The sequence below is a fragment of the Loxodonta africana genome, chromosome 26 (genome assembly GCF_030014295.1).
Source record: "Loxodonta africana isolate mLoxAfr1 chromosome 26, mLoxAfr1.hap2, whole genome shotgun sequence".
NCBI lineage: Eukaryota > Metazoa > Chordata > Mammalia > Proboscidea > Elephantidae > Loxodonta > Loxodonta africana.
The window spans coordinates 38,743,359-38,765,654 of record NC_087367.1 but is presented as its reverse complement, the minus strand read 5'-3'; the positions used below and the strand labels follow the sequence as shown (position 1 = coordinate 38,765,654).

The window sequence follows — 22,296 nt, the reverse complement described above, 5'->3', positions numbered from 1 at the left end:
CAGGAACTCTTTGATGAAATTTTCTGGGACTAAACTTCCCCACTGAGGGCAGTCTGACTTATGCTGAAAGCCAAACCCCTCGTGGCTTACCTTAAATGCCTTCTAGGGATTGATTGCTCCATATACTTTTAGTTTTCCTGTTCCAGGTAGCCAAAGGAAATGGGGCCTCCACCCAAAGGAATTTCAGATAGGCAGGGTTACAGACACATTAATAGTCCTACCACTGCCACCCAGGTCTCTTGCCTCTGCAACCAGCATTCACAAAGTGCTGTGTGAGGGCTGCCTGCTACAGGTCATGGATTGTTGTTGTCGTTAGCTGCCGTGGAGTTGGCTCTGACTAATGGTGTGACCCAATGCACAATGGGAGTGAACCACTGTGCTTCATAGGATTTTCACTGGCCAATATTTGGGAGTAGATTGTCAGGTTTTTCTTCCTAGTCTGTCTTAGAAGCTCTGCTGAAACATGTTTATCATCATAGCAACATGCAAGCGTCCACAGACAGACAAGTAGTAGCTGTGCTTGAAGTTTATTGGCTGAGAATCAAGCCCAGGTCTCCCACACCGAAGGTGAGAATTCTACCACCGAACTACCACTACTCTCCAGATCCTGGATAAAACCAGTTGCCGTTGAGTTGACTCCCACTCATGGCAACCCCGTGTTTCAGAGTAGAACTGTGCTCCATAGAGTTTTATGGCTATGAACTTCTGGAAGCAGATTGCCAGGTCTTTCTTTCAAGGTGCCTCTGGGTGAATTCCAACCATCAGTTTTTGGTTAGCCAGCTGAGCATGTAACCATTTGCTCCACCCAGGGACTCCCCATCATTGATAGAGCTTACTAGAAAACAAAACAAAACAAAATCCATTGCCGGCAGGTGAATTCCAACTCATAGTGACCTTATAGGACAGAGTGCCCAGCAGCATGAGTGCCCAGCAGCAATCTCTAAACTGGGGAGGGGGGAGCAATTTCAAGATGAATAGACCTTGATAGCAGCAACCTTCCACAGAAATACCTTTTCCCCTCTTGTCCGGCTGCCTCAGTCAGGCAGCTTTCATATTTGTGGTGCCTCAGAATGTCATTCTGTGCTGTCTGGTGTCCCCTTGGACTTGCTGTCTGTGGTAAGTGCCCCTCTCTGCTCCTCCCCCTTGCTGTGCCTCTGGAAGCAGGGGGAGGTGACCCAAGCCGATATCCGGTACAAGGGTGGTGGGCGCCAGGTAGCAGGTTTCAGAGCACAGGAGGGGCCCTGAGCTCGGCAGGGCTGGGCTAGGTGCTAGGCTCAAATTTTGCAGATACCAGAAGAGGGGGCTGCATTGCAGAGATCTAGGGACCAGTTGGAGGGTTCAAAAGCAGAGTCAGGCCCACCCTAGGGTCTTGCAAGGCCCGGCCATGCCGGGCTGTGGAGGGCCTCGAATGACCGGCTGGCATCTGGTCCACAGAACCGGGTGTGGACCAAATGCCACCCCAGGCGGATTATGACTCACCGAGGGGATGTGGGCAGCTGGCTTGTCAAGGATAAACATCACCTAAAACCTGTTTACTACACGCAGTCAGAGGAGCCCTGGTGGTGATTAAAGCGCTCTGCGGCTAATCAAAAAGTAGGCAGTTCGAACCTTCAGCCACTCCACGGGAGAGAGATGTGGCGGTCTGCTTCCGCAAAGATTTATAGCCTTGAAAACCGAAGGAGCAGTTCTACTCTGTCCTGTAGAGTCGCTGAGTTGGCATTCAAGGGATAGCAGTGGGTTACACCCAGTCTACGATATATAAAGACCCCCAGCCAGTGCCTGGCCCCGCCCTCTGTCGCCGGGGGTAGTCCCTGGGGGCGGAGACATCCGGAGCTGCCGGGCTCACACAAAGAAGAGCGCACCAGTGTCCCAGCCCGGCTTAGTGCATTCCAGACCCCGTGCTCGAGCGCACCGCGGAGAACTCGGAGCACCGAGCCCAAAGATAGCTCTGCGGCAGGACAGGAGCTGCGCCGCGGCCGGGTCTTGTGATTGGACAGATGCGCCCGGGCGTCAGGGAGCTTGGACCTGAGTTTGGTAAAACTCCTGGAAAGGGCAACAGGGCGGCGGCAAGATGCAAGCGGAAAAGCCCTGCGCCTCCGAAGCCTCTTGTGCCCCTGGTGCCCCCGATGCCCAGGGAGCACAGCGGGCGCCCAGCCTCGAGCGGTGCCTGTCCAGCCAGTTGCTGCCCGAGCTTTACACTTTCATGGCGCGAGTGCTGTTCTACCTGGCGCCAGTCTATCTAGCAGGCTACCTGGGGCTCAGCATAATCTGGTTGCTGATCGGCGCCTTGTTGTGGATGTGGTGGAGCAAGATTCGCGACGCGAAGCTTGGGCGCCTGGCGGCCGCCTTCGAATTCCTGAACAACGAGCGCCAGTTCATCAGCCGCGAGCTGCGGGGCCAGCATCTGCCGGCCTGGGTGAGCCGGGGCGAGTCGGGAGGGGGGCGGATGCCTGTCGAGGCGCGGAAAGAACCTGCGGTAGGCCCAGGAGTCTGAGTGCGCAGACCTGACAGGCACACCCCATCCCCTACTGCGCCCGGCGCACTGACCCTGCGGGTTGTGGCGGTGCCGCTGACCACAGCTCCTCTCACTCACCTTCATCCCCCGCTCTGGTCCAGCTGAACTGTGAAGGGGGAACTTGGGTTTGTTAAGGGCCACAGAGCCTGAGAGAAAAGTCATGGGCAGGCCACACTCGGGAAAGCAGGGCGTCTGGGGCTCTGCAAATTTACTCGCGAGGGAAACAGCACCCGCCTGCTGATTCCAAGAAAGAACGCAGAGCTCGAAACGTTCATGGACAAATCAGCCAAGACACAAAAGGAACTCAGATTCCCTTCCACTGAGGCAGGGACAGAAGCAGGGGGCGGGAGCTGGGCTCGGGGCTCAGAGGGGCGGGGCTACGGGTGGGAGTGGTGGGATGGGGTTTACAGTTGGGAAGAGGCCGGGGTTGCACTCGTTCTATTAACGGGCTTCTGTTGGTCCCTCGCCTGTAGGGATGCTCAGACTCGCGCAGACACACACACACACACCAGCACCGAACCATGTCCTGGTGTGGAATGGCCTGGACTGAGGTTTCTCAAACGCTTCCGGTTCTGAGAATCACCTGGCCCGCTTGCTTAAATAAGCGGGTTCCTTGGCCCCACCTCAGACTTTCTGGGATCAGAATCACCCAGCGTGAGACCGAGATACCTGGGTGATTCTTATAATGAGGCAAGTTTGAGAAACACTGGCAAGAGTGGATTTGAGTCCATTTCTAAGCGTTGGTCTTCGGCAAACCTACCCCTCTGGAGCTGGGGGTTCCAGCTTCTCAGATTTCCTCCAGGTACCCTCAGACCCATGGGGGAATGTCCAGAGGCAACCAGACCCCTCGTTTTTACAGGCCTGAGGCCTGTACTCTAAAACCCAGTCTGGCTAGAAGCCGTCTGCACCTGCCCATGGCCGTGAGAAGAAAATACTAGAATGGCCCATTTATATTTATTTTATATTAAACAAAGGGAACTTATGCCTTATTGATAGTTACTATGCAGTCCCTGGGTGGTACAAATGATCACCATGAGTTGGGGTGGACCCAAGGGCAACTGGTTAATATTTAATATATGAATTGACAGTAAAGCTTTGTAAATAGGTATACATAGATTGAGAATGGGGGTCAAAGGTTTGTACTGATAGGAGTACACACCCACAAGAAATATAGTGACCACTTTTCTTGTGTAGCAGCCGAGGGGACAGTGTTTGGTGCCTGTCTCCCTCAGACTTTTGTCATCCTAATTGTTCTGTGGGTGCTTGTGATTATAAAAGGTGTGGACCTGGAGAAGGGGCTGAACCAGTTGATACCCCTTGATCACTGTTGAGAGAGCTTAGGCCATCTGTCAGACGTCTACTGTGAACTGCAACGCCCCCCCCCCCGCCTGCCCACCCCATCGCCTCAGACCATGAATGTGAGCCCATAAGCCCTGGCCATGTCATAGCCCTTCCTTTCTCCCCCTTCCTGAGTTAGGGAGGCCTCTAAACACTTAACTGTATGCAAAGACAGTGTTTCTGAAATTGGGCCAAGAATCATATCCCACAGGGGCATTGACAACCGCCACCCTCCACATACATCATGGAGATATTTCTGGCCTCACTTGATGGAGAAGCAACATAGACCTAGCCAACAGGGAGCTGAGCCTGATGGGCGAGAAGGAATGAAAGAAAGTACCTCCTGGGTTTTCTTTCACCCCGCAAACCATACCCTGGGCCTGACCCAGCTGGGCATAGGGACACACAGAAGGGGGTGATGATGTCTCTTCTACCAAGGGGGCAGGCTCAGGTGGAGGCAGATGCATAACAAGCAATTGCTGTAGAGGTCCTGGAAAAACTAGAGACAGGAGTCTGAACAGGATCCAGTCAGGAGTCCAAGGTTTGGAGTGAAGGAGACTCTACCTGGTTTCTAGATCAGATGGCCCATAGATCATAACCTCCTGACTCTTTGGCTTTCAGGTTGGCTTAGCTAGTCAGCTTGGAGGGCCAGGATTGGGTAACCTTTTGGAGTGAGGCAGTGGTGCTACAAAGGGCACTCCAGGCAGAGGGAGCCTTGTGAGCAAAGTATGGAGGCGTGGCATGGCTGGTACATGAAGGGAGCACCCTGTGGCTTGGCTGGCTGAAGTGCAGGGGGTGTGGTAGGCATTGGTGGACAGGGCCCAGATGGAGGCAGGCTTGATGAATGTTGGGTCTGATTCTGAAAGCTGTCAGCAACCTGTGGAGGATTTTGGGAAAGCCCTGCTGAAAGCGGAGAGTCAGGGAAGAGTGAGTCAGGAGGAGAGACCAGCTGGGAGACCTATGGAAGCTTTGAGTCAAGATGGTAGCAGTGAGGACCAAGAGGAGGGGAGGAGCAATGTGCAGAATGGGAGCTCTAGATACTTGGTGGCATCTAAAGTGGAAGTGACACTTTCTGGTTTGAAGAGTTGGGCGCCCATTCTATAGTTGGGAATCCAACACAAGAAGCTGGTTTGAGGGGTTAGTCGTCTATGCAAACACCTGTGACGTGCATACAAATAAATGCAAATGTGTGCTTTTGGACCAGCCTCATGCAAGTTTCCAAGCCCAGGGATGATGTGGAGAAGCTGGAGCCTGCTTGAGGGAATATTCTTCTCCCTTCCTTCCTCTGCATTCCAGAGAACACACAAGGTTTATGGAAACAGTGACATGGCCCTGGTTGTGGTGGGGGCAGTGGAACCGCATGAATGATGAAGGGTGTCTAGCATCACATGTGGGCCTTTCAGCATGGCTTCTTCTCTGTTTTGAGCACTAGTTTCCTTGCTTGGGAGAGATGATTATGACTTCCTTTGGTATAAAGAAATATTTTTACAAATTGACAGATGTCCAATCAATAGTAGGGGGATTGAAGAAAAGTTGAGGGTCCTGAAAGTCTCATATGTGGCTATCAGACTCAGGCCTGCCTTGCACAGTTGTGCCAGTGGTATCCTGTACAATAACACCCAGTGAGGGGGTTGTCAATCCAGCCTACCTGCTGCTTGCCAATCTGTGGGCTGGGGGTTGTATCCACTTGGAAAGGGTACCTTTTTCTAATTTGCACCAAGTCTTTGTGAGGAGGGGTTCCAGGAAGGTGGAGGCTACAGCCAGGCTGAACTGGAGGCAAGAGGCCCTCTCTGTCTTTTGCTATGCCTTGGCAGACATTATTAGTCAATTATCAACTGAGCAGCTCTTTCCTGCCCGTTCTTAGACTCCTTCTCAACTCATTGCTCCAGGCTGCTGCCTTCAGGTGGTCACTGAAATTATCAGGGGGTGGGGACCATGCACAGCATAGTAACATAGAGTGGGCCCTTGACATTAAGGATCTGGGCGAAATACTTGCTCCACCACACACTGAACTGTAGACCTTGGTGAATCACGAAACCTCTGTTTCCACACGTGCAAAACAGTGGGGATGATGTTTTCTGCTGTTGGAGTTGTGGTGAAGTTGACTGTAAAGCCACTTACATGGAGCCAGGAACAAGTAGGGTGTCACTTTATTCTCAATTTTCCAGGCCTCCTAATTCTACCTTTTTCTAATATGAAATGAATGACCAAGTGTCCCAGCAGCAAACATGTTTCGTTGGGCCCTTGATGGCTGTAGAGGGGTGAAGCAAGTCAGAGGAAGGTGCGGACATGTCAGTGAAACACTCTCCTCTTCTTCCCCTGAACCTACTGTTTTAGACTCCTGGAATTCCAGCTGTGGCACCTCTTGAACTTCAGAGCTAGTCCTTAGTGCTCTGGGCTCCTCAAGACCCTTCTTGGGGTAACCTTTGCTGCTTCACTGCCACATCCCATGCTATTGATGGAAGCTCTACAGGGAGCTTCAAGTCTTGGGCTTGTGTGCCACATCAGCCCCTCACTGATCCATTCACTTGCAGGGTATTTGTTGAGCCTTCTGCAAATGCTCCAGGGCTTTGAATCTGAATCTGTTAGTTTTGGTTCAACCCTCTACTGAGAATTTGCATTTCTAACAAGTTCCCAGGAAGTTATACATAAAAACCATCTGGGGATCTTGTTAAAATATAGATTCTGATTCAGTATATCTGAGTGCAAATGAAAATTCCCAGCAGGGAACTTGTTAGAAATGCAAATTCTCAGCAGAGGTTTGAACCGGGAAAAACAGGCTCGAAGTCCTGGAGTGCACCAATTGGCTGATTGGTTTGTTTCTCAGATATTTCTTTTGCCCCTGGCCTCCTGACATGACTGGGCTGGTGTGAGGAGGGAAGTTCGTTGAAAGCCCCTTCTGACTTCAGGTCAGGTGGGGTGCGTACCCAGAACGAGGGCCAATTGGTAGGAAAATGCCCTGAGGCAGGGTAGAGAGGGGAAAGAGCTGTCGGAAAACTTGGCGTTTTTGTCTGTGTGGTCTTCACAAGGTTTGTTCTGGGCCAGCAATCAGCTGGCAGCTTTGCTAGGGACAATTAACTGTTTATCTGCTATGAGTTGGGGTGGTGGTATGTGAGGTGTGGGAAGCTATGGGCTTGGAGCCTGATGCTTACTCACTGGGGGACCTTGAGAAGAGGCTGTCGCCTGTTTTTCCTCCAATTCCCTGTGAAAATAAGGAAGCTAAAGGAGATGCTCTGTGAATCTGTAGGAGTCTGTCATAATTAATCAGTTCCAACGTTACCCGATTAGGGTTGGTGCACTGGAGCAGTTGAGCCAGTGAAACATACTCAGAGTGAGAAAGTTTATTAAGGAGATGCATACATCACCGGGGACCCAGCAGCAACACAGCCTATCTCCATGGAGTCCCAAAGAGCAGTTTTACATTAGAGCTTATATAGAATCTTACAAGAGTTACAGGTGTCTTTGTAGTTCCCTGCCAGACATTTCTTTATTAGGCTAAAGATAGACATATCTGATACCTGGGCTCCAACTTTCCTGCAGGGGGGCTGTATGCCACAGGTAGTCCGTACAGAACAAAAGGTTATTTGCATCAGTTTAAAACAAAGAACAAAGCCATTAACATTTGTTCAAAACAAAGTCATTAACAGAGGTATGTGAAGGAGGCAGGCAGAGGAAGAACAACTTAAAGATTTATCATGGCAAGTTCTCAGTTGCCCATTTTGAAAAAGGAGAAAACACCCTGGGTGGTATTGGGGTCACACCAAGTTGGCTTTTCTCTGGTGCCACACAGCCCACATTCCCCAAACCTTATTGTCCCCACTATATAAGTGGGTGTGAGCTGAGGAAAGCACCAGGGACAGGCAAAACATTCACAGAAAGCAACAGGCATTCCAAAGGCTCCCAGCAGTGTTACAGGATGGAAATCCCAGGTTCTTACTCGGCATGACATGTATTGGCCAATAAACGAGAGACTGAGGTGGGAGAACAAAAAAGGCACCTTATTTCATTGTACAAGGAAATGGAGTCAGTCAATGCTTACTGCTGCCAAGACTGATCGCCAAGGCGGGCAAACAGGTTACTTTTAAAAGGGTTTACAATTAGAGAGAGAGTTCATACAAGTTATGTCAGCAACATGCTTAATCATACTATGCTGGTACAATAGGGTTTACATATAACCTCCAAGCAAAAGCAGGATTCAAATGCAAAGCTGAGGTCAGGGGAGCCCAGCAAAGGAAATACAAAGAAGCCAGGTAAAGAATACAGCATTGTGGGGTGTTTGTCTCAGCAGTGTCCCTAGGAGCCTTCCCTCCAACCCCACCCCTACCCCCACCCCTGCCAGCCATTCAGGCAGACATAGGGACTCAGCTTTGCTTTCCTGGTGCTGAGGGTTTAAGATTCTTTCTGTGGGTGGAGCAGCACTTATTCTAGGGCCCAGGCTCTCATAGTCTGTCCTGTACAGACACTTTAGTTAATTAGGGGAAGGAAGTTAATGTGATGACAGCTCCAAGCTAGTCTGGCCACTCTCAAATTAGATTACAGAGCTCAATCCTTGACTCCATTGCCATGAGACATGAGGCTTGGATTTAAACATCAGGGCTGGTTGGAGGCTGACTGGAGTTGAAGGACTTCTTATCTGTGAGATCCTGGCAGCCTGGTGAGGTCATACAAATTGGTTTGGAGTCAGGTATGTCCTCAGGAAAGAAGAAGCACGGCAGGTTCTAGTCATGCCCCTTGGGTCTCTGCCCCATGACTTAGTGATGCTTCATGTACTCATCATGTCCTGAGGCAGGGTAGGGCAATAAGAGGGATAGAATGTGGGCCACCCTGCCTCCCAACCCAGCACAGGGATCTTAGGCATCCATGCGTTCATTCCTGTACTCAGTCAGCAAATGTTTATTGAGGGCTTACACAGTGGTGCAAGGCTGGGTGCAGATATAAGTGACACCTGGTCCCTGCCCTTGAGGAACTTACAGGCTAGGTGGGCATTCAGGTATTCAGCCCAGGAGGATAGCCTTTTCTGATACAGTGTGATCAGACCTATGAGATGGGCAGTCCGTGGTGCTGAGAAAGGAACTAACACAGGCTGGAAGTAGCCTAGGAAGCCTTCTTGAAGGAGGAGGCAGTATGGCTTTGCTGGATGGTAGAAATGGAGGTCTCTGGGCCAAAGTTTTCCATAAATCTGGTCATTTCAGTTCATCACCTCACCCTGGAGTGAGGAGATTCTGGGGTAGTAATTTACAATAATCAAACTTACACGAGACTGACAAACTAGATGCCTATTGCTTAATTTGCAAGGGAGCTGAATCTTTCTGGGACAGAAGCGTCCAAAGCAACCTTTCTCCAAGCAAGTGCAAGAGGATCTGAGTAATTGGGAGGTCACTCAGGGGTGTGGATCAGGGCTAAGGGTGAGGACAGACCCTGTCCTTCTTCTCTATTGTGGCCACTCTCCAGTGGGCAGGAAAGTGTTGAGAGGTGATCACTGGCTTCCACTGGCCTCCTAGCTCAGAGCCTTGGTGGCAGGCAGAGACGGCACCTACGTGGGAATAACCCTGGTAACTTTGGGAGAGCCCCTCAGAGATGTGAGCTGCCCCCTAATAACCTGTGAAGGCCACAGCTCAGCTACATGGGAGGCAGAGGACTGGGGGCTTAGCCTTCCCTTCCTCCCACCTCTCCGATCAGAGTTACTGTCCCTGGAAAGGTTTCAGGGATTTTTAAATCTCAGGAAACCTAGAGCCCAAAAGTGTTCACATGCTTGAGGAAAGTTATTTCCTTTTTCCTACTCCTTCTTTACTACAAACACTGAACAGGGAGTTAAGATGTTTTCTGACCCATTTTAGGAACTATTAAAGGGACAAAGCAACATTCTCTTTACATGCCTTGAACCTCCTCCTAACAACAACAAAAAAGTCCTGGACCAGCTGCCTTTATTGAGGAATTCTACCAAACATTTAAAGAACAGACACCAGTCCTGTTCAAATTCTTCCAAAAAATGGAGGAGGAAGGAATACTCCCTAACTCATCCTTATGAGGCCAGCATTACCCTTATACCAAAGCCAGACAAAGACACCATGAGAAAACTACAGACCAATATCCCTTATGAATATAAATGCAAAAATCCTCAACAAAATATTAGCAAACCAAATTCAACATCACATTAAAAGAATTATACACCATGACCAAGTAAGATTTATTTCAGGAATGCAAGCATTGTTTAACATTAGAAAGTCAATCGGTGTAATACACCACATTAATAGAACAAAGGAAAAGAACCACATGATCATCTGAATTGACACAGAAAAGGCAATTGATAAAACCCAATACCCTTTCATGATAAATAACACTCAACAAGACAGGAAAAGAAAGGAAATTCTCAATATGGATAAGGGCATTTATGAAAAACCCACAGCCAACATTATACTCAATGGAGAAAGTGAGAGCTTTCCCCTTAAGATCAGGAACAAGACAAGGCTACCCACTCCCTCCACTGCTATTCAGTACTGTACTAGAAGTCCTAGCCAGAGCAGTAAGGCAAGAAAAATAAATAGCAGGTATTCAAATTGGGGAGGAAGAAGTAAAACTATCCCTGTTTGCAGATAACATGATCTTATGTATAGAAAAGCCTACAGAATCCACAAGAAAAATTCTAGGGCTAATAAAGGAATTCAGCAAAATTTCAGGGTACAAGGTCAATGCATGTCTTGTACCTCAAGCCAAGGATATGAGACTTAACTTCCTCAGGGCACACAGGGACTCGGTGCCAGGTCTGCCAGCCCTATCTGTGCAGTAGGGTATAGTGTCCATTATGGCCCAAGAAGCTTCCTCTCTGTGTGCCATGAGCCATTAGTCCTCAAAAACACTCAGAGTAAAAGGCGAGGATCTTTTCTTTTTCTTCTTTTAAGACTCTAGAAACATCTACTCCATTCCTTTGCCCATGTTGTGTTTAATTTTTTAGGATAACTTTTTCCTGGTTATAAAAGTAAAGTATTCCCACTGTAGAATATTTGGAAAGGACCTAAAAGTAAAAATTAAAACAAACATTTATAATCCTTCCACCCAGAGTTATGTCCTGATATTTGGTTGTACTTCCTTTATACAGGAAGGCATATAAAAACAGTTTTAAAATTATAACCTTTTTCTTCATTCTTCTTTTTTACATTCTTAGCATTTGTCTTAGTTACCTAGTGCTGCTGTAACAGAAATACCATGAATGGGTGGCTTTAAAGAACAGCAATTTCTTTTCTCACAGCTCTGGAGGCTAAAAGTCCAAATGAGGGCCTCAGCTGTGTTGATTCTTACCTTGTAGGCAGTCCTGGTTGTTCTGTGGGCCCTTGGCTTGTAGATGATCCTCACATGGCATCTGTCTTCCCTTGTGTGCATCTCTGTGTCTAATTTGCTCTTTTTATAACTCAGAAGTAATTACTTTTAGAACCCATCCTACTTGAGTATGATGTAATTAACCTAACAAAGAAAACCCTATTTCCAAACAGGATAATATTTACAGGTATAGTGGCTAGGATTCCAACACGTATTTTGAACAGGGGCGCTGGGGGGCTGGAGGGCAGTGGGGGAGAGAGTGGCACAGTTCAATTCATAACAGCATTATATTACAGGTATTCTCCAAAAACATTTTAAGGACAATGGTATTCCTTAATAAGCTACTTAACTATTTCTCTACTATTGATGATTTAGGTTGTCTCCAAGTTTTCCCTATTCATATGGTCTGCTGAGGGGAGTGGTGTTTCCTATGTCTGTCTGGAATATTTCCCTCTGGACTGCCCGGTCTTGTTCCCTCAGCCCATCCTTCAATCTGAGATCAGGCACCTCTCTAGGACCCTTCTCCTCAGGTTCCCACAGTACCCTGAGCACTGGGTACTGAGCATTGGGCTCACTCCACTCCCCATACTGATTTAAAGCTACCCATTTTTATGTCTGGCTTCTCTACCAGACTGAATGTCCTTTTAGGGCGAGATGTGTTTCATGTTCATCTCTGCCCTAAGCTCCTAGCTAATTGCCTGGTACATAGACTCTTAATAAAAATCTGTTGAATGAATGCTACAGTGAGTGTCTGCCATTTAAATCTTCATGCATGTTTCTCAATTTCCTTATTATAGTTTTCTAAAAGTGAAACTGATATGTCAAAGCTTATGAACATTTTAGACTCTTTTGGCCATTTCACTGCGGCCTTGCCAGCTTCTGGTATTATCCTTTTTGGACCTTTAATAGTTTGATAAGCAAGAGAACAAGTTTTTCAACCTCTAGACATTACCAAAACTAACTGGATCATTGAACTCTCTGGCAACTTAAGATGTCATCCTGGTCCCCTGTGATCTGATTAGGCAGCCCTCCTCTGCTCTGAGCCTTTATCCTTGGCAAAGGGTGACAGGCTCTCAGTACCAGTGTTCTCACCACTGAGGAGCCTTTGGGGTTTCATTTATCCAGTTCTTTTCCTGCTGACCAGATTATATTTAGACCACTTTGTAGGCTGGTGGGTTGTCAAGGAGCCTGTGGGTTGTAGAGCAGTGCAAGGCAAAATTTCAAGTTGGCAGAGCAATTATTCCTCCTTAAAGCATTTTTAGCAGTGTACTTTTAGGCAGAATAGTGGGAGGATTTAAAAGGAGATTTCATGGTTACACATTTATATCCCAGAGACAGAGGAGAAAAAAAAAAAAAAAAGGGAACAAAAAACTGCTTCATCAGGAGAAAAGTGAACTAGATTGAGGGAACGTTTTCCTTGTAAAGCACCGAATGGGCACCCACAGAGGAATGGGCTATCTCAGGAAGACAGAAGCTGACTTGAAGTCCAGTGTGGCCTCCTTTTGTAGGACGCCCTTGCAGCATGGACTTCATCTCTTCTGTGAGTATGGGGGAAGGGCTGGCAACATCAGTTTGAGTCAGCAGGTAGCAGGGGGGCGAGGGCAGCAGAGGGGCAGTAAGAAAACCTTTTGGAGCAGGGAAAAGCCATGAGGCTGTTTTAGAAAAGAGGGTGTGTGTCTGGGGGTGATGTCTGTGTGCATACTTGATTCTGTGGATGTGTCTGTCTGTAGATCTGGGTGTGTATGTCTCCCCGTGCAGGTCGTTGTGTGTATTTGTGTTTGTGTGTGTACCTGTGTCCTAGTGTGTGTCTGTGTATATTTTGGTGCATATGTCTCTGTGGATGTGTCTGTGTGTACAACTTTGTGTATCTGTGTCTGTGCCTCTACGTGGCTGCTCCCACTGGAAGAGCTACCATCCCCAGGAGGAGCGGAGGGACATAATTTACATATTGACAGGGAGGCCCTTTAAGTGAAGCCCTCCAATCTCCCTGCCTCCTGTGGCCAAAAGCTCCTGACAAGGCCTCTCACCCAACTCCAGACCTATCTGTGCGGCCTTACGTAGTCCTTGGCCCTGATGGGATACAACCATTACTCTAGCTCCATTTCCTCACTGCTGTGGAACCATTTTTCCTAAATGGTTTAATTAGGAAAGAAAGCACAGACATTACCACCTGAAGGTGGAGTATTGATGTGGGCCTCTCTGGTGGCCTTGCCAGCTTGGAATTATGACTTAGACTTGAGTTTGCTTTATAATCTGTATCTCCTCTCTAAGCTCTCATTACTGCCACTCCCTTAACGATGTCTAAAAACTCTGCTGTTACCGCCATTAAAACATTAGCCCACTTTGCCTGGAAGGCTTTGGCTCAAGGACACTAACACCAGTGAGAGGTGTGTTAGTTTAGGGGGACATCGGGGGAGGAAGGGGTGAATCATTTAAATGTCTCTTGAGGGCTATTGCAGGAGCCCTGGTGAAGCAGTGGTTAAGCTTTTGGCTGCTAACCGAAAGGTCCATGGTTGGAACCCACCAGCCTCTCCTTGGAAGAAAGATGTGGCAGTCTGTTTCCATGAAGATTATAGTCTCCCACTGTCACAAAACAATATGTGTATTAATTGTTTAATGAGAAACTTGTTTGCCCTGTAAATCTTCATCTAAAGAACAACAACAAAAAAAAAGGATCACAGCCATGGAAACCCTATGGGGCAAGTTCTACTGTGTCCTATAGAGTTGCTATGAGTCAGAATCGACTTGACGACAATAGGTTTGCTTTGGAGGGCTACTGCAGGGGGAGTAGTAGGGATCTGAGATCCCGGTGACTTGACTGTGTGCTGGGCATCACTGGAGTTTTCCAAGGTTGCTTTGGGGAAACATTCACACCTGTATGCATGTCAGGTCAGTAGTGCACGTGTTTCTGCAGGGATGAACCTTGCTAGAACATTGACCGTGTCTGTAGCACTAAACCATTTAAAAGTACATTCACACCCATTATCTCACTTGGTTATGAATCTGGGAAGAGAAGAAATCAACAGCCCCACTTTTATCAGTGCCTAGAGCCAGGAAAAAGCATGATGTTGACAAAGGTTTCTTACCTTCCAGCAAAATATCCAGCAAAAATATCTTTTGTGGAGCAAAAGATAATTCTCTTTGTAAAAAGAATTGTGTATTCCCATGGTGGAAACCCTGGTGGCACAGTGGTTAGACCAAAAGGTCTAGCCGTTTGAATCCACCAGGCACACTTTGGAAACCCTATGGGGCAGTTCTACTCTGGCTCATAAGGTTGCTATGAGTTGCCCTCATATGTCTGTCAGTTTATTGTACTGTGGGGGCTTGCGTGTTGCTGTGATGCTGGAAGCTATGCCACCAGTATTCAGATACAAGCAGGGTCATCCATGGAGGACAGGTTTCAGCTGAGCTTCCAGACTAAGACTAGCAAGAAGGACCCGGCAGTCTACTTCTGAAAAGAATAAGTCAGTGAAAACTTTATGAATAGGAGTGGAACACTGTCTGATATAGTGCTGGGAGATGAGCCCCCCAGATTGTGAGGCACTCCAAAGATGACTGGGGAAGAGCTGCCTCCCCAAAGTGGAGTCCACTTTAATGACATGGATGGAGTAAGACTTTTGGGATCTTCATTTGCTGATGTGGCATGAGTCAAAATGAAAAGAAACAGTTGCAAACATCCATTAATAATCGGAACCTGGAATGTAGGAAGTATGAATCTAGGAAAATTAGAAATTGTCAAAAATGAAATGAAATGCATAAACGTTGATAATCCTAGGCATTAGTGAGCTGAAATGGACTGGTATTGCCCTTTTTGAATTGGACTATTATCACGTGGTCTACTATGCCAAGAATGGCAACTTAAAGAGGAACGGCATTGCATTCATCGTCAAAAAGAACATTTCAAGACCTATCCTGAAGTACAATGCTGTCGGTGATAGGATAATATCCATATGCCTACAAGGAAGACCAGTTAATACGACTATTATTCAAATTTATGCACCAACCACTAAGGCCATAGATGAAGAAAATGAAGATTTTTATCAGCTTCTGCAGTCTGATCGAACATGCAGTCAGGATGCTTTGATAATTACTGGTGATTGGAATGCAAAAGTTGGAAACGAAGAAGAAAGATCGGTGGTTGGAAAATACGGCCTTGGTGATAGAAACCATGCCAGAGATTGAATGGTAGAATATTGCAAGACCAACGACTTATTCCTTGCAAATACCTTTTTTCACCAACATAAAAGATGACTATACACAAGGACCTCGCCATATGGAACACACAGGAATCAAATCAACTACATCTGTGGAAGAGATGATGGAAAAGTTCAATATCATCAGTCAGAACAAGGCCAGGGGCTGACTGTGGAACAGACCATCAATTGCTCATATGTAAGTTCAAGCTAAAACTGAAGAAAATCCGAGCAAGTCCACGAGAGCCAAAATACGACCTCGAGTATATCCCACCAGAATTTAGAGACCACCTCAAGAATAGATTTGACATGTTGAACACTAATGACCGAAGACCAGATGAGTTGTGGAATGACATCAAAGACATCATACGTGAAGAAAGCAAGAGGTCATTGAGAAGACAGGAAAGAAAGAAAAGACCAAGATGGATGTCAGAGGAGACTCTGAAACTTGCTCTCAAGCGCCAAGCTGCTGAAGCAAAAGGAAGAAATGATGAAGCAAAAGAACTAAACTGAACGGCTTAGAAGACAAAGTATTATAATGACATGTGCAAAGAGCTGGAGATGGAAAACCAAAAGGGAAGAACACACTCGGCATTTCTCAAGCTGAAAGAACTGAAGAAAAAATTCAAGCCTCAAGTTGCAAGACTGAAGGTTCTATGGGTAAAATATTAAACGATGCAGGAAGCATCAAAAGAAGATGGAAGGAATACACAGAGTCATTATACCAAAAAGAATTAGTCGATGTTCAACCATTTCAAGAGGTAGCATATGATCAGGAACCGATGGTACTGAAGGAAGAAGTCCAAGCTGCCCTGAAGGTATTAGCAAAAAACAAGGCTCCAGGAACTGACAGGATATCAACTGAGGTGTTTCAACAAACAGATGCAGCACCGGAGGTGCTCACTTGTCTATGCCAAGAAATATGGAAGACAGCTTCCTGGCCAACTGACTGGAAGAGATCCATATTTATGCCTATTCCCAAGAAAGGTGATCCAACTGAATGTGGAAATTATCAAACGATAACATTAATATCACACACAAGCAAAATATTGCTGAAGATCATTCAAAAGCTGCTGCTGCAGTATATCCACAGGGAACTACCAGAAATTCAGGCCAGTTTCAGAAGAGAATGTGGAACCTGGGATATCATTGCTGATGTCAGATGGATCCTGGCTGAAAGCAGAGAATACCGGAAGGATGTTTACCTGTGTTTCAATGACTGTGCAAAGGCATTCAACTGTGCAGAACATAACAAACTATGGATAACATTGCGAAGAACGGGAATTCCAGAACACTTAATTATGCTCATGAGGAACCTGTACATAGATCAAGAGACAGTTATTCAGACAGAACAAGGGGATACTGATTGGTTTAAAGTCAGGAAAGGTGTGCGTCAGGGTTGTATCCTTTCACTATACCTATTCAATCTGTATGCTGAGCAAATAATCCAAGAAGCTGGACTATATGAAGAAGAATGGGGCATCAGGATTTGGAGGAAGACTCATTAACAACCTGCGTTATGCAGAGAACACAACCTTGCTTGCTGAAAGTGAAGAGGACTTGAAGCACTTACTAATGAAGATCAAAGACCACAGCCTTCAGTGTGGGTTACACCTCAACATAAAGAAAACAAAAATCTCCACAGCTGGACCAATGAGCAACATCATGATAAACGGAGAAAAGATTGAAGTTGTCAAGGATTTCATTTTACTTGGATCTACAATCAACACTCATGGAAGCAGCAGTCAAGACGAGGCATTGCATTGGGCAAATTTGCTGCAAAGGACCTCTTTAAAGTGTTGAAAAGCAAAGATGTCACATTGAAGACTGAGGTGCACCTGACCCAAGCGCATCATATACATGTCAAAGCTGAACAATGAATAAGGAAGACTGAAGAAGACTTGAAGCCTTTGAATTGTGGTGTTGGCAAAGAATATTGATTATACAATGGCTGCTAAAAAAACGAACAAACCTGTCTTGGAAGAAGTACAACCAGAATGCTCCTTAGAAGCAAGGATGGCGAGACTTGGTCTTGCATACTTTGGACATGTTGTCAGGAGGGATCAGTCCCTGGAGAAGGACATCATGCTTGGCAAAGTACAGGGTCAGCGGAAAAGAGGAAGACCCTCAACGAGGTGGATTGACACAGTGGCTGCAACAATGGGCTCAAGCATAACAACTATTGTAAGCATAGCACAGGACCAGGCAGTGTTTCGTTTTGTTGTGCGTAGGGTCGCTATGAGTAGGAACTAACTCGATGGCACCTAACAACAACGAGTCTGAATCGACTCAACAGCAACAGGTTTTCTATTCTCATGGTATTCTCCCAGAAGTGACAGCTGGGGACATAGACTGTGACTTTGGAGCCCCTGTTGGGGACCCCCAGAGACAGAGGAGCCACCTTCTTCCACAGCCTGAGCAGCCAGCCCACCAGCCTGGAGTTGTTGGGTGTGACTTATAGCTACCCCATGTGTGACAGAGTAGAACTGCCCCATGGGGTTTTCTTGGCTGCAGTCTTTAGGAAGTAGATCATCAGGTCTTTTCTCCAGCAGTGCGGCTGGTGGGTTTAAACCACCCACTTTTCGGGTTCCAGCTGAACGCTTTAGCAGTTGTGCCACCAGGGCTCCTGGAGAGCCCTTTGCATTCATTCTTCCACACCTTCCACTGCCATGATCAGAATAACCCCGGGGCCGGGGGGGCACCTTCAAGATCCAGGCTCTTGTCCCCAAAACCAAACCAAACCTGTTGCTGTTGAGTCAATTTTGACTTATAGTGACCCTACAGGACAGAGTAGAACTGCCCCCATCAAGTTTCCAAGGAGTGTCTGGTGGATTTGAACTGCTGACCTTTTGATTAGCAGCCATAGCACTTAACCACTAGGCCAGCAGGGTTTCCGCTCTTGTCCCAGTCCCCCTGAATTAAAATTCCTTAGTGCCATGACCAAAAATCTGCATTTTAACGAGCTCCCTAGGTGATATTTTTGTACATGAGTGTTTTGAGAATCATTGTCTGAGTCTAGCCCTAGTATTTTCAGATACTCCAAGGACTCAAGGAGAATTGGAACAGAACCTGCCTTCCTTTTCTGCCTTCTCATTGTTTCCCTGGTGAGGGACACAGACACAAGACAGAGGCTCTGATTGGGTCCCTTTGCCATGCCTCACTGTGGAGCGCTCCTAGTGAGTTTCTTGTGAGGGCTTTAGGGACAGGGTCCCAGCCTGTCTGCGGCATTCTTTGTCTGGGGCCATAGAGCACTTCCAATCAGAGAAGCTAGGGAAACAACCATGAACTGTGTTAAGTCTACTTGGCCTCAATACGTTATCTTCTATGCTCTTCTCTTTTTCTATTCTCCCCTCTCACTGGTATCTTCCAAAGAACACTTACTAGAGAATTTACTGGGCTTTGGGGCAGACAGAACTGGACACACAACCCAATGACCTTGTTCTTGGCTTGTGCCTGAGGTCAAGCATGTCAAAGTGTGAGCATGTCTAGGTTCTGTACAAATTCTAACAAGCAAAAACCCATTGCTTTCGAGTTGATTCTGACTCATAGTGACTCTGTAGGACAGTGTAGGACTGCCTTTTTTTTTTTTTTAATCACTACGGAAGCAGACTTTCACATCTTTCTCCTGAGGAGCTGCTAGTGGGTTAGAACTACTGACCTTTCTTTCAGTTAGGACCCAAGCTCTTAACCACTGATGCCTCTTCCAGTGATAGTTACTAGGTTACTCTTTGCTAGGAAGGGTGCTGAGCATTTTATATGCATTGTCTCATTTAGTCTTCTCAGGAATGGAAGCAGTATCTCGTATTATAACCAACCTTGATGAGAAAACTGAGGTACACAAGGAATGGACTTCAAATGCTGACATTTCAGGTGAGGGTGGGGAGGGGAAAGAAGGACATGGGAGGGAAAGATTTGGGGGCTGGGCTCAAATTACATGCAGATGGAAGATCTGGGTTCTGGTCACCTGGGTGATCTTGGCAAGCACTAACTAGTTTCTGGGCCTCTCATCTGTAAAGTGGGGATAATTCCATCTTTATTGTTCCTCTCATAGGGTATTAAAACCCGTTGCTATGGAGTCAACTCAGACTCATAGCCACCCTATAGGACAGAGTAGAACTGCTGACCTTTTGGTTAGCAGCCATTGTTCTTAACCACTACGCCACCTGGGTTTCCCCATAGGGTATTAGGAATATCAAATGAAAGTGCTTATGGAATGCCCTTTGTAAGCTATGAAGCATGGCCTGCCTATAAGGGCCTAAGTCCCATGAGGGAAATCCTATGACAAATTAGGCTGAAAATTCAGTGGTGTGTAAGATTTTCTTAGAAGGAGTAAGTGGGGTGGAGAAGAAAAGCACGGACTTCGTGGTTCTGAGTGTTTACTCCAATACTTTGCAGTCAGGTGGCTGTGGGAAAGTGACTTCACCTCTCTGAGCCTCAGTTTTCTTATCTCTAAAGTGTGATTAATAAGGGATTAAGGTGAATATTAAATGACATCAAATAACATGAACAGCCTTTCAAAAAGATTGAAAATAAAAGGGAAAAAGATAGAACTGGGCAACTTTAAAACAAAAGAAAGCTGGGGTAGCAATTTTTATATTAGACAAAATAGACTAACTCAAATCTATTATAAAGATAGAGGGGTCCTATATGCTCATAAAGAAGCAATAATTAAGATATAATAAACATGGACATATATGGACAGCATAATATAACGTTGAAATATAAACCAACAATTGACAGAGCTGCATGGAGTAGATAAAGCAGTCACTGGGCTTTAAAATGTTAATGCAGCCCCCTCTGGAAATGATAAATTAAGCACAGGAGAGTAAGCAAGTGTCAAGAATACCTGAAGGACATGATTAATAACTTGATCACACATGGAATGGTCACAAAAATTAATCATGAACTAGGCCACAAAGGAGCTCTGGTAGCACAGTGGTTAAGAGCTACAGTGAGCTATGTCTGCTAACCAAAAGGCTGGCAGTTCAAATCCACCAGCTGCTCCTTGCAAACACTGAGGGCAGTTCTACTCTGTCCTATATGGTCACAATGAGTCTAAATCGACTTGGTGGCAACAGTTTTCAGGTTTCAGGCCACAAAGGAAGTCTCAATATATCCCAGTGAATCGACATCCTATAGACTGTTCAAATCACAAAGAAACCAAATTAGAAAACAACAATAAATAGATAAAAAATATATAAATAGATAGCTATAGAAATTTCACCTGACTGTATATTTGAAAACTTTACTATTAATAAAAACTCTTTGTTGAAAAGGGAGTCACAACAGAAATTACAAAAAGCAAATACTGAGAGCAAACCAACAATGAAAACACTATGTCAAACATTACAGGGTGCAAATAAAGCTCTACTTAGAAGGAAATCTGTAACTTTGAATATATTTATCATAAAATAAGAAAAATTGAAAATAGATGACTCAACCATAAGATCATGGAGTTCAACTCTACGAACATGAAAGGAGCAACAGATTTAGATTAAGGAAATAAGAAGGAAGGGAATAATAAATAAAAGGATGAAACTTAACAAATTTAAAAAGGAAAACAAATTAACAACAAAAAAAGCTAGCCTTCTAAAGAGGCTAACACAACAGGCAAAACTTTTAGCAAGATCGATCACAAAAAAAGATGAAAATAAATGAAATACAGAATGAGAAAGGAAGAAATAACTACAAATTTATAATTGTAAAATATTATTAACGGTACATGTAGAAATTGTTGGATTGGTGTGTTTTCTGATGTGTATATTTGCAATAACAACAAACATAAAATAAATTATAAAAAAACAATATTATAAACAACTATATACCAACAAATTTGAAAACGTAAATGAAATAGATACAGTTCTAGAAAAATATAAATGCCAAAATTACCACAATAAGGGATAATAGACCTTGAATACACCATTAACCACAAAAGAAATAAAAATGTTAAGTTATTATCCTAAAATAGCCTCAGGCCAAGACGGTTTCATAGGTAAGATCTACTAAACTTCATGGATCATATAATTCCTTTATTAAATAGTTGTTTCAAAAAACAAGGTGATAGGAAAAGCTGTACAAATAATTTTATGGTTTATTGCAAATATATTAAAAACTGGATATAAGTTGTACAAGAACAAAAATTACAGATAGATCAGTTTGAAGGTCCCTGGGTGGTACAAATGGTTAAAGTTCTTGGTTGCTAGCCAAAAGGCTGGAGGTTCAAGTCCACCCAGAGGTACCTAAGAAGAAAGGCCTGATAATCTACTTCTGAGAAACCCTGTGGAGGACAGTTCTACTCTGAAATGCCTGAGGTCACCATGAGTTGAAATCTACTTAATGGCACATGGTCTGATTTTTTTTTTTTTTAATTACCTAAATCAGTTTGAAAAAGAAGATGAACACAGCATAGTACTGACACAGGAAAAGGCAAACCAACGAAACTAATGAGTGACAAGTTGAGAAACGGACCAAAGTATATATGAGAAGCTGGTTGTTGAGGGAGGTAGCTTCACAAGTCAGGTGGGAAAAGATGGATTTTAATTTTTTCGCGGGGAGTGGGGCATGTGATTTTGAAAACTTGCCTTAGTGAGAATGTAAGGAGGAATAAAATTACATCTCTGTGTTAAAAAAAATTCCAGAGAGTCTGTAGATACAAATGTGAAAGCTAAAATACAAAATCAATAGATAAAAATGTAGAATAACTGAGAATTTGTGGTAGGGAAGGATTTCTTCCACAAGATCCAAAAAGGACTGATTATAAAAGAAAAATAAACTCATTTGTCTACGTCAAAATGAGAAAGCATTGAGTATGAGTAGTTACTCCACGAGTATCTATCTCCATGATTTCAGTCCCTGCTTCAAATTTAGTCAGGGACAGACACAAAGAACGAGGTATGGCTCTAGCTTATCAGCTCACTGAGAAGAGACAGCAGGTGC

General features: G+C 45.4%; 1 protein-coding gene across 1 annotated transcript in view; it reads left to right on the top strand.

Annotated features, from left to right (window-relative positions):
* Positions 1-831: 831 nt before the first annotated feature.
* The window catches only part of ESYT3 (extended synaptotagmin 3), a 65,564-nt gene continuing 44,099 nt past the window's right edge, over positions 832-22,296 (top strand). Inside the window, exon 1 of the mRNA XM_064277259.1 lies at positions 832-2,416. Coding sequence (XP_064133329.1) covers positions 2,072-2,416 — 345 coding nt within the window. The 5' untranslated portion in view covers positions 832-2,071. The remainder of the gene's footprint in view (positions 2,417-22,296) is intronic.